The sequence below is a fragment of the Thermobia domestica genome, chromosome 2 (genome assembly GCF_964235325.1).
Source record: "Thermobia domestica chromosome 2, izTheDome1.hap1.1, whole genome shotgun sequence".
Lineage (NCBI taxonomy): Eukaryota > Metazoa > Arthropoda > Insecta > Zygentoma > Lepismatidae > Thermobia > Thermobia domestica.
In genome coordinates, this window is record NC_137455.1 from 318,272,195 (window position 1) to 318,284,771 (window position 12,577).

The 12,577-nt window shown below is 32.6% G+C and overlaps 1 protein-coding gene across 1 annotated transcript in view; it reads left to right on the plus strand.

Annotated features, from left to right (window-relative positions):
• Nucleotides 1–12,577, plus strand: part of LOC145678643 (aminopeptidase N-like) — a 102,949-nt gene that overhangs the window by 52,104 nt on the left and 38,268 nt on the right. The window contains exons 8-9 of the mRNA XM_081749009.1: nucleotides 612–795; nucleotides 6,444–6,639. Of these exons, the coding sequence (XP_081605135.1) occupies nucleotides 612–795; nucleotides 6,444–6,639 (380 nt within the window). The remainder of the gene's footprint in view (nucleotides 1–611; nucleotides 796–6,443; nucleotides 6,640–12,577) is intronic.

Sequence of the window (12,577 nt, forward strand, 5' to 3'; positions counted from 1 at the left end):
ATGAAAAATTTCATTACTTCTACTATATTACAATATTTGTCGTTTCGCCAGTCATTTATAATATTTACGGTAGTATAATGTCAGAGCTTTGCAAGTCAATTATCGATTTCTTGATTAAGAATCTTACTGTCATTGAATATTGTTGATAAGCTTATTTCAAATCATTATTTACTACTTTTTTGTTAATATTTAGTTTTAGATAATGTGATAAATATTTTCATGCAGAATTAGAAAAATATTGATCCGTTACATTCCAAGCACCAAATGACTACAAATATGTCAGAAGGAGAATCACCAAAAGTACAAAAGTAGAGAAAACTTCTGACATTCTTCTACGCCCAGAGCGGAGAACAATGATAAGTCCTTCAAAAAAACTTAAGTTTTAAAACCAAGATGACGATATTGGCGGTTGCTTCACTTATGTATATAATATTAGTTTAATTTTTATTTAAGTGTTGCGCGTGCGTTACTGATAAAGTTCTCAAGCACTTATTATTGATTGTTTGAAATGTCATTATCTAATTCCAATTGAAAGCAATGACTTAGAAGTAACTGAATATAACGTAAGGAATAAAATTAATAATTAACAGAAAGTATTTTTCATTTTAAAGATCGTACAACTACACAACGAGACAATACTTGTATGACGCCCTGCAGGCACAGGCTGAAGAAGAAGGAGTATTGTATGATGATATCACAGTAGAAGAAATATTTGAGTCATGGGTATTACAAGAAGGTTATCCTATAATTACGGTGACAAGAGATTATGAAGGAGGCTCGCTTACAATCGAACAAGTAAGTAGACCTACATTGAAATACAAAAAAGGAATTATAAAAATCTTCAAGTACTTTACTTCTCTTTAAATATCTAAGTAAGGGCGATAAGGTTTGAACAGAAGAGGAATTTATATTTTTCTTCTTAATGGACAGATTAATAAACTATATTACAGAATTGATAACTTATTCTAATTATCTGTAATCAGTATTCAATTCATTTATTTCCAGAAGGTAGTAACACTTGTGCTACAGTTGCAACAATGCACAAAATAATTAATATAATTAGAGATAAAAATTGCGAAATTTAATATTTTTAAACTATACCTTATGCGTAGAGGAATGGGAAAAATGATCTAAACATTTTATGTTGAGTCGAAATAGCTTATTTTAAATTTTTATATTTCTTATCTTCAGAAAACTTTCATAATTAGTTAAACTCTACATATGATTTCGTACTATATATATATATCGTATGCCGTAACTTTGCTGGCATCACCCTCATGATAAACGTGCTTCCCATCTTACATGTAGAGATGTTAACACCCGTCAAATATTTACCAACTCCCTAGCGCATTGCCCTTATTTGCTTGTGATTTGTAAAATGGAGGATATACCTCTTACCAGATCAACACAAATAAACTGAAATGCATCGCCTAGTTATAGGCTATCTACAGGTTGTGATGGGCTGTCCTAAATATTAAGCGCATACCAGTATCTCGGGGTCTTGGTGCGGAGATTTTTGAGGCAAACTTACAACCTCCTTTTCATACCGGGAGGAATCCATACATCACAAAATACCAAATTCTACCGCATGATCGCAGCACAGCAATCTATGCTCAATCTATGAATTCATTGAGGAACTACTATCTCAGCATATATACCTTCAGATTAGAACTGAGATACTACCTGCACTATCGGAATCAATGCTGCCCTAATTCTACAATTTGGGAGTGGAACCTCTTCTGCACATCGTTCAGGATTTTTTCATGTTTGGCTCATTACTCTGATGGCAATGCCAGCGTAAAAGTTATAAAGGTAAGCAAGAAAGTTATGTTGCTTTTCGTGGAGATATGTGTTCAATTGGCCCTCACACCGTGAGTTGATGGCTAATGGAAATAATGCGAAGGTCAATTTTTGGTGTGGGTATCTCCAATATACTACCTACCTGAAACTTACTAAATACAGAGTGAATATGCGACCTACACAGAGCGTCATAAGAGTTTGTATGCTGTGCGAGTTCAAACTGATGTAAAAAGCTGCTGAGACAGGGCGGAAGATGTGCCAGATCTTTGGTGAGGGTTTCGTGACTACGCTGACAGTGAAGCGGTGGTTCAACAAGTTTAAGGACCGTGACAAAACACTCGAAGACGCATCACGTGCCGAAATGATCAACACATGTACAAAATGAAGATCTTCAGGCAGCAATCGAGACGAACAGTGGCTATACATATGAGGAACTGGGACTATCATTGCGTATAAGTGGAGAAACCATTCGGCAGCATCTCCATCAACTTGAGAAGCCCTACAATTTGGGTCGATGGCTCGACACATAATTTAACTCCAGGAAAAGAAGGCAACGCGAGCAGACATCTGTATTTTTTTGTTGTCTCGTCTGGGAAGGAGAAATTTCTGGAGAGGGTAGTGATATCTGATGAGAAGCAGGTAATGTTAAGAAGCTTCACGGCGCCGTCATCATTGGTTAGCATCCCAATAAAAGGTTACAAAACAGCTGAAACCAGCACTACACCAGAAGAAGGCCCTCCTGTGTGTTTAGTAAACTTTTCGCTGCATCGTACATCGGGAACTGCTACCAGCTGATCAGGGCATCAAAGCAACAGTGTACTGTCAGCAGTTGAGCCGTGTTCAAGAAAAACTCAAAAATCTAGAGCTAGTACTTTTGAATATCAAACGGGTCCTCCTGTTACAGGAAAACGCTAACTCCCACATGGTTAGAATGACCCGGGGCACTATTCTACTTCTTGGATGGGAAACACTAGTGTATTCGCCATAATTCTCCGACGTTGTACCATCCGATTATCCACTCCTCCATTCCTTGGACAAACACTTTAAAGGACTCCAGTTCAAATCCCTAGTAGAGGTGAAAAATGCACTTGATATCTTCTTCACTTCACGACAAACCAAGTTCTACCGCGATGGAATTCATTGCCTTCTAGAACGTTGTCAGAAAGTTGTTGATGCTGATGGGGATGATCTTAGATCTTCTAGGTACGTTTTAGGCGAAATATCGATGATCGAAGCAGGTGGGTGAACTTTCTTGGTTACTTTATACCTATGTTATGCAATCGGTTTTCACTATGATATGTATTTTATAGTACTTTCTGAATAAAGTTTCTTTCAATAATTTTTTTCTCCAGTCACTGAATATCTGTGATCCCCAAAATTGATTCCAACATGATTAACTATTGAGTAGTAATCTATACACATTTTAAGGCATAGTAGCCTAATAAAACATTTTGATAGACTAAATATTGTTTGAAAATTTAATACATATACTATTCCAAAGACATACATCAAACTCTAGTTTTAATCTTACAAGTATCTTGCATAAAATACATATCATGTGGCATTTTTAAACTGAGGCCATTATTTGAACATGAATCCAGTTTTTCCTCTAGCTTCTTGCGCTATGTAAATTATATGATAGCTATATTTCATATTTCTGTCAAATACTATAATAAAATCTTTAATCTGTTTTTCCTTATGAAATATTACATGATTAACTACATATTTGCACACGTAGTGTTGGACTTTCGTTAGTATATCATGTATATTTAGTTTTGTCAATTTATTTTCAACAAATTATTTTTACAGCATGTACTAACAGTATAAAAATCTTTCTGTAGTAAATAGGTACCATAATCACTATTTACTATTCTAAACAATTTTAAAAAGTCGACATAATAAAACATTTTAATATTTAATTTTCCCAGGCAGATCATTAATAAATAGGGAAAATAAACGTATCGGAAAGGAGATAACACAGATATGTCATTCTTTATATAGCCATAACTTCAGGTTAATTGGCCAATTTTTAGTCCAAATTTTCTATTACCTACATAACTTACAGACTCAATTGATATACAAACGAATGTACAAAGGAGATAGGTCTATGTTTGTTAATTTATCAGCAAGAATTTCATCTCTATGGAATCGAAAGCTTTTAACATATCTATCACGATAGAACAATCTATCTATTCATTTATCTATCTATATTTATAGTGTCCACTTGTAATCTATTTTTATGTCTTAAATCTGTAAAATCGATAAAATATGCAAGATTTGTTACAATCAATGTGATCTGTTTTATAAAACCCTTGCTGAAATTTATTTAATTAATTTTTAGATTATAATGTAAATATTTATGTATTATAATTCCAAATACCTTGCAAAATGCATAGACTAATGCTCTTGGCCTCTGTATATATTTTAATAATTCTAAGATCGTCTGTTTTGTATACTGGTACAATGTATCTTTGTTTCCACATTGAATGAAACTCACCACTTTTCATGGATGTATTAAATATATTTGTTAGAACAGGTGGCAATTCATTGCTAAAGGTTTTAATTTTATAATAATCGATATGTTCCGATGAAACAAATATTTCCTTATTTCTAACTACAGGGCTATGAATAAAGTCAAATCTTCTGCTTAAGCGAATCCTCACATTGGCACTACATGAATTCAGAAGAGGAAACTTATGTTTTGTATAAATGTCCTCGCTCCTTTTCTTTCAATATGGGATTTCGAAAACGTTGAGCTACATATTCTCGTATTTTTAGTTCAGAATTCATATTGCAAATTTCACACCTTCAACTTAATGGAATCCTCCTTTTGGTGTTTTCTGTGTAAAGAAAGGGAAGTGATAGTATTACCGAAATTTCCCCCTTTCCCACATTAGAAGTGGAATTTTCGGAAACGCTGAAACAAAAGTTCCTTTATTTTGATTAAGAATCTAGTGAATGTCACACGTATAAATTAAGTAAACATTCACATTTTGCATTTTCTGGTTAAATAAAGATAAATTTGCCTATTGTAGAAAATCTCCAATTTTTCATCATAGGAGATGAATTTTCCAAAGTGCAGAAACACATATTTCCTTATTTTAATTTAGAGTTCATAAACCGAATTTTAGTCCTCCAAAGTAAGTACATTTTCACATTCGGTACATTTTAAAATAAAGATAAATTTGAGTAGTAAAAAAGCGCACCTCTTTCCATCCTTTCAAGCAGAATTTTCGAGAACGCGGAAACACGTATTTCCGTATTTTTAATTTAAAATTCATACAACTATTTAATACTTTCAACTTAAATATATCCTCATCCTCGACGCTTTCCAAATAAACTAAAATAAATTTGATTTTAGAGTCTATATACTGACTTTATCTCCAGCTTAAGCGAATTTTTACATTTGGCAGTTTCTGACTTTTTTAAATGAAAATTTTAGTATTAGAAATGTTTCCTCTTTCCTTCCTTAAAAAGAGGGTTTCCAAAAACGCTGAAACATGTATTCCTTTACTTTTAATTTAGAGTTTGTATACCGAATTTCATAACCCTATCTTAGAAAAAATCCTTCTATTGGACACTTTCTGACTAAAAAAAGGAGAAATTTTAATATCACTAGAATGTCATTTCGTTCTTCCTTTATCAGCGAACATTTTCGAAAACACGGAACTATTTTCTTCCTTTTAATGATCTTTTTAATGCTGAATTTTATCTCTCAAGCTTCAGTGATTCGTGAGATACTGAATTTAAGTCATGAAATCTGAACCGCCTTTTACTTCTCTTCAATGATAAAGGTTTAAAAACAAAAGCATTTCTTTCCAGTTGCAGCACTTCGTGGAAGTCTCAAAATTTCCAGTAACAATAAGAAATTTTAGAACTTTTTAAAGCTGAGCGTGATTTCAAGACATATGGCAAACTCAATGAGAATCTGGTGGGTTAGTTGTATATGAGGCACAATTCTGATCAGCATTACGTAAGATTGTATTAAGCTTTTAAACTCTATTCTATTTTTTTTAAAATTTATAGTGTCATACATATAACAAGACAGTGGTATTTGAAAGGCAAAATTGAGATAAGCAAGACCAGTAGCAAAGTGTGCAATATGAAAATTGATAGTTTGTACGTCTTAAGATACAAACATTTCAGTTAATGACGTCTATCAAGTTCAAAACTTCATATTCCTAAAACTGCATATGATATAGACTAAATTGTTAGAAGTTGTTTATGCTGTTATGAACCTTTGCATAAATCTTTTTATTAGAATATAGACATGAGAATGTTTCATTCGATATACAACACACATCGCCGTGAAAACTTTAATGAATATTGCTGAAAGATCCTGGGAAATGTAGTCCTCCCAAACTGGGCGTAATACAGAACAAATGCTGCTGCTCAGCTCAATATTGCCATTATTTCAAACATAAATTAATAAAATTAACTGAATGATTATTTTTGTGTTCAGAAACCATATGTACTTGTGCATATAGTAATTATACTCGTTCTCTTTGCAATTTTTGAAAAAAAAAATGTTGAGCAGTACAATATGGCAAATACGATATGTTATATTTATTAAGAGTGACTTCAAATTTTGTAAACTAGCAACAAAATGTATTTAATTTCTAATATATGATTTATTTATGTAGGAAAGATTCTTCGCAGGAAGCATAGTGAATTCCACAAGTGACCAATTGTGGGTTATTCCCTTATCATACACTTCACAAGACGAAATGGACTTCGAAACCACAGCTCCCAAGGGATTTCTAAGAAATGAACAACAGATTACCTTAGAGGGCATTCCAGCAAATGATCAATTTATCATATTTAATATTCAACAAACAGGTGACAAGCTTCAAATCTTTTTAAAGACCTATTCTTCTATAACGATACAATGTGACAATATTTATTCCTTTAAAATTTGAAACTTCATACAGGTTCACTAATTAAAAAAAAAGATTCTTAGAAATAAACTAATTTGTAGTTTCCAAAAGTATTACTAGTTAGGTAATATGATCATTGTCAGTTAACAATAATACGATGTTTGTTCATGTACCAGAAAAAGTAGAATATTACATGAAACATTTTTGATACCAAATGACTATGATGTTCATGTTTAAAGTACAAATTAAATATATCCTTATTTACTCAGACCTTATTAGGATATTGCAGTACTTTATGCCTATTTAAAACCATAATAGCAAAACCTAATTAATTTCTACGTTTGACTCCCCGTCGAAAGGGTAAGATTTATATAATACTACTAGTAGAAATTATATTTTTCAATTACTGTATTTTAATGATCTCAGCTTACAAGTACTATACAATAATTATGATTTGACTGTAGTATGACGGTAGAGATTATGAAGAAGGTCCAGCTTTAATACAACAAGATAATATTCTTATACTAATTCCTGTAGGAATTTTCCGTTTCGTGGCACCAGAGTACGATATTTATTGATTTAAAAAATACCTATTTATGCCTATATCTATATCAATCTACAACTACTATGCAAATATATCTGAACTGTTGATATATATAGACGGTAGCTTATAGAACCATATATTTACTCAACAATTACCACCAGTGCCTGAACTCAACGTACGAACAAAAAGATCTACCTAGGTATTGTAATTTTCGTTAACACACCTAACTAGAAAAATCATAATTGGTGCCACTAGAAAGAAGTGATTACCTTCTTCGAGGACTCGTTGACTCAGTGGTAGAGCATTCTCCTCTAGGCTCTGTGGTTCGATCCTAGCTCTCGCCAAGTGGCCTTTGTGATGGACAAACACCGTGCATGTGGTTTATCAGAGTTTCCTCTTTTCCCATACTTTTTCATTCCGCTATTTCAATCATTCTCGTCATCACTGTGTTCTATATCTTACAGAACATACGTAAAATTCAAAGAGTTCATTTTATGTTTACCTCCAACTACACGACGTCATTAATTAAAAAGTGAGTATTGTACACTATTAATGAAAATAAAATCCACAATTGTATATGATTCTCCGATTTTGTGCAAAAGTATTCAATGGATTTGTAGAATGAAGAGAGTTACTAGCGAACGGTCTGCACGCTCGATTTCTAAGACTATTTATATTGCCATAAGCTATTTGACAAACGGATCATCTGAAGTATACTGTTGGATGCTGTGCATAGAGGCAGTTTCACTATGAATACAACAATCTAATTCGACTAAGTGGTAGGGTACATCAATGGTAACCAACCGCTCCATGCGTTCAGTGGCTGAAAATGCTCAATACTACACAGATTCACTTTTTTATTGTAATTTACAATTCTTTACTACACAGAGAAAAATCCGTTCTCCGGAGAACGGTATATTCTACAAATATACGGAATCCTCTTTCTTACTACAAAAATCAATATGGAGTATACTTTATCGATATCTACATACGATATCGATATCGATACCTACCCTTAGATGTTACATCATGCCGTTGCAGGATGTTTGACATCTAACAGTTTTTCGTATATCACATGCATATTCTTGTTACATTCCTCAGCTATATATTATATACGTCCATTTGTATGTGAGATCCTGACCGCCTATATTGCTTCATATGGAAAGTACGTATTGACGGTACACTTATACGGAAAATATTATAAAACATGCGTTTTCAGTTATACGTTTGCTATACGTTAAGTCCAAAAATTACAGGAATTACGCATGCAACCTTACCTTTTTAAGTATGCCTCCTACCTTTTTTCCCTCAGTGTACTAGTATATATTATTATTAATAGAAAAGCAAACAAGAATGTCGTGATGTTCCTTGTTGCGGGTGTTCAGTAAAATTGGCATCATTCGAAGAAGGCTAGGGATCATTGGGTGTAAGAAACTTATTCGCTCGGTGGCAGGATGTAAATAGAGTCGTCCAACTCTACTTGTTTAGAGTCTTTACTAACCTCAACCCTATTTTTTTTTAAAAAAAATAGTGGATAGCTTGAACACAACAATAATAAGAAAAATGTGTAAAGTGAGCCGAGTAGTATCTTCAGAACGGTATTGTATGAACTAATGATTGTTTTCTATGCCTTTTGTATGTGGTATAAAGTTAGTAGCACAACAACTATGACGCAATAAACTGCACAATCAAATTTATGGTCTATAAGGAAATTTGTGGAAGCGGTTGTTAGTTTAATTAGTAAAATGTTATATTTCTACCTTGTTCACATTCAAAATTCTTGGACGCTTTGTGAAGAAGCTTAAGTGTGTTGATTACCTTGAAGCCTTTTAAAAAAAACTCCATTCACGTACATAGAAAGTGATTTTTCCATATTCATTCAAATGAACTGGAACTTTAATGGCTTTATTTTTCTGATTTTCTCTTTAAATATGATTAAATCATCATGAAAATAAAATTTTATTCTATGTTTAATATGTATTAATAAAATTGAATTTACATTATTTATATATTAGAGCAAATATTCATTTTGAGAAAAGGAAGGTGCATTTAGCTAGCTACATTTACAGAAGAAACAAGAAAAATCCATTAACATTCTATTTATTCTCAAACAAAACAAAAATAGCTAATTGTCCGTATAACTTAATAGTCCAAAAGGAAAGATCGCATATACTGTATATTGACCACTGTTAATGTATTTTGTCTCAAATTACAATGAATTACTATCATATTGACAGTTTAATGCTAGACAAGCTGCAAACGCATAGGCTTATTCAATGCAGTTTTCAATCTAGAAATGTAAAAATCGATTTTCTTTAATATATACCATATGTATATATATTTGGTATTCCAGCGGGTCGGGACCCACACAAAATTTAATAACTCAACACACATTTGTACACTTTCTCAATACAAATTTACTGTTAAAGAGAAAAATGATTGATGTAGCATAAAAATTGATCCTACATTTCCTATGTACTCTTTCTCTTATAAAAAAACAATATATTTCTATACTTTAAAAAAAATATAAGTGGAAGTATTTTACAATTACTTATCGTGTTTTCGGGCGCTGAACAATACCCGTTCAATACTACACTCCCAAAGCTTGGCCTCCTCCTAGCAAAAATTTCTAGGCACGCGCCTAGTCCTGACTGATTGACTGATCAACGTGAAGGCCAAATCACTTAAGCTAAAAACTTGAAGTTTCGACGTTGCGTAGTATTTATGACGTAAAATACCACAAACGGAGGATTCCTTTTTAAACTTACATAGGAAAGGTAGAGGAACGATAATACGTATGGCAATTATTATTGTAAAATGATCATATCTGGAAATCTCTCATGCTTAGAGACATGTAATTTCGCATGCGTACTACTCATTAAAATAATTAGACATTCCTTTCGGCTTTTTTAAAAAATATTTGACCTATAGGCGAAGAAAAGAGATCGGGACTATACTTATTAAAATAAAATACTAATATCACAGAATTTCTGAAGATAAACGACGTGAACTCTGGTTTATGGACTTCACATTTAATATAATTACACAGAAGTTTCGGCGTTTTTTTTTCTGTATCTGATCTATAGAATGGAAGGAAAGAGATTAAAGAAAAAATAGAGTTTATAAATGTAACAATCACCATATCTGGGAATCTACTAATGTTAGAGACATGAAACAGTATTTGAATCTCATGTAAAACAATTAGACTCATATTTTAGTGTATTTTCTTATATTTGTCCTAGAAAAAAAGAAAATAAGTTGAGAACACAGAAATTATGGTAATACAATTATTTTATAATATGCTTGTATCTCGGAATCTCTTAAGGTTAGACGTAGGAACCTCGGTATTTGGACTTCATATGTAAAATAATTATATAGCTACAAATTGACAAAAAAAGAAAAGAAAAAGAAAGAAAGAAAAAGAAAGAGAAAAGGGAGGTGCAAAGGAAAAGAAAAAGAGGTGCAAAGAAAAAGTAATGGGGAATACAATTATTTTACTTCCAAACACAGAATTATTTATGAACACAGAAGTGTCAGAAATTTTATAGAACGGTTTCGTCCGTCTCCACATCTGTTCGTTTATCGGTAGCTTTCAGAGCAAGAATATAAGAGCATTCAAAATGGGATTGCATGTATAGGATTCAGCGCAAATAGTTTCTCCTGCGTTATTTACGTATTTAAAACCGAAAGTGGTTGTACTTACTCATTTCCGCTTTCAAATGTTTATCACTACAGGATGAAAACGTTAATATATAGCGAGAAGCCTTTTTTTTTTTTCAAACGATTGAGAGACTTTAGCCAACGTACCATGACTATCACTAACACTACCAGAACTGAAAGATTTTTCTAAAAAATACTTGGATTTTAATATTAATTTCCACAGTGCCAAAACGGTAAGTCATATGGAGATGCGGATTTCTGCAATCGATTTATTGTTTCGAAGAATAGGTTCCATATGCTTTATTAACCCTCCATTCTAATCGAAAGCGGTTCAAAGTAACTATTTTTCGATTTCAACACTTATCCTTATAGAACAGACGTTGTAATAGATAGCAGCAAACAGTTTTCGGCAGACAACGCAGTGTCTGAAGGAATCATATCATTACAAACCGCAAAACTCTGGCAAATCTGGAAGTGGTTCAAGTTCTACCTCCGCTTTTAATACTGATCAATCAACTACAACCTCCGCTTTCAATACTGATTTTTATAGAGCTAAAACATATATCGAGATACAGTTTGTTTGTAATTCACTCAGCGTTCTAGGAATAGGTTCCATATCTTCCGTTAACTCTCTATTGAAAGTGGAAGTGGCTTAGATTATCCATTTTCTGTTCCAGTACTCATCGTACAGAACAAATGGTAATGAATAGCCACAAGCAGTTTTCTCCAATCGATTCAGAGTATCATGAATACATACTACTACAACTAGCAAAACACTACCAAAAACCGGAAATTGTTAACATTCACTACTACTTCCGGTTTTCGTAATGATTTTCGTAAAGCAAAACCTGTAAGAAATATTGAAATGCAATTCCTTGCACTTGATTCAGCTTTCCTAGAGTAGGCTCTATCTTTACCCTTAAAAAACTTTTCAATTCGGAAGTGGTTCAAATTAACCATTTCTGGTTTCAAACTTTATCGACATAGAACAAAAAATAAATCATAGCGAGTAATTGCTCTTTGATATGATATCAGCGTCCGAGGAACAGGTTTCTATTTTTGACTTTATTAATCTTTTGCAACCAGTAGTTATAGATGTATTTCAAGTGTGATTATTGAATTTCCATAGTATGGAAATCTATCGTAGTTTCACATTGTTAAAATAAGAATTCATTACAGGGAATATCTTAAGGTTAGAGAGATAATATGTGTCGTATGGGCTTCACATTTAAAATATTAAGAGAAATTTTTAACAGTTCTTTGATATTTGACCTAGAAGGTAAGAAAATGGAATGGCCAGGAAATAATGAATAGAATTACTATTAATATAGTAAAGTATAATATTACACTAACCTTCATAAGGTTAGAGAGGTGTTTGGAACCCTTGTATTAAATAGTTATTTTTTCACCCTTTTTAACATTTTCCTAGAAGAGAAGAAAAGAGCAGGCGTACGAACTTTGTGGGAGTCTTTGCGTGTAGATGAATTCTATATAAAAATGGGTGAAAGGAACAACTCGAAATATTGCCCATAGTAAACGAAGGGTTATTTACTAGTTAGGAAATGAAACTTTTAGAGTTTTCCATAACTGCATAAAACAACTGGTAACTGTTCGATCAAAATATATGGTGTGTTAAATAAAGAAAATAATCTACCAATTCTTTTCTTACTATACAGGGTGGCCAGAAAGTCTCGTT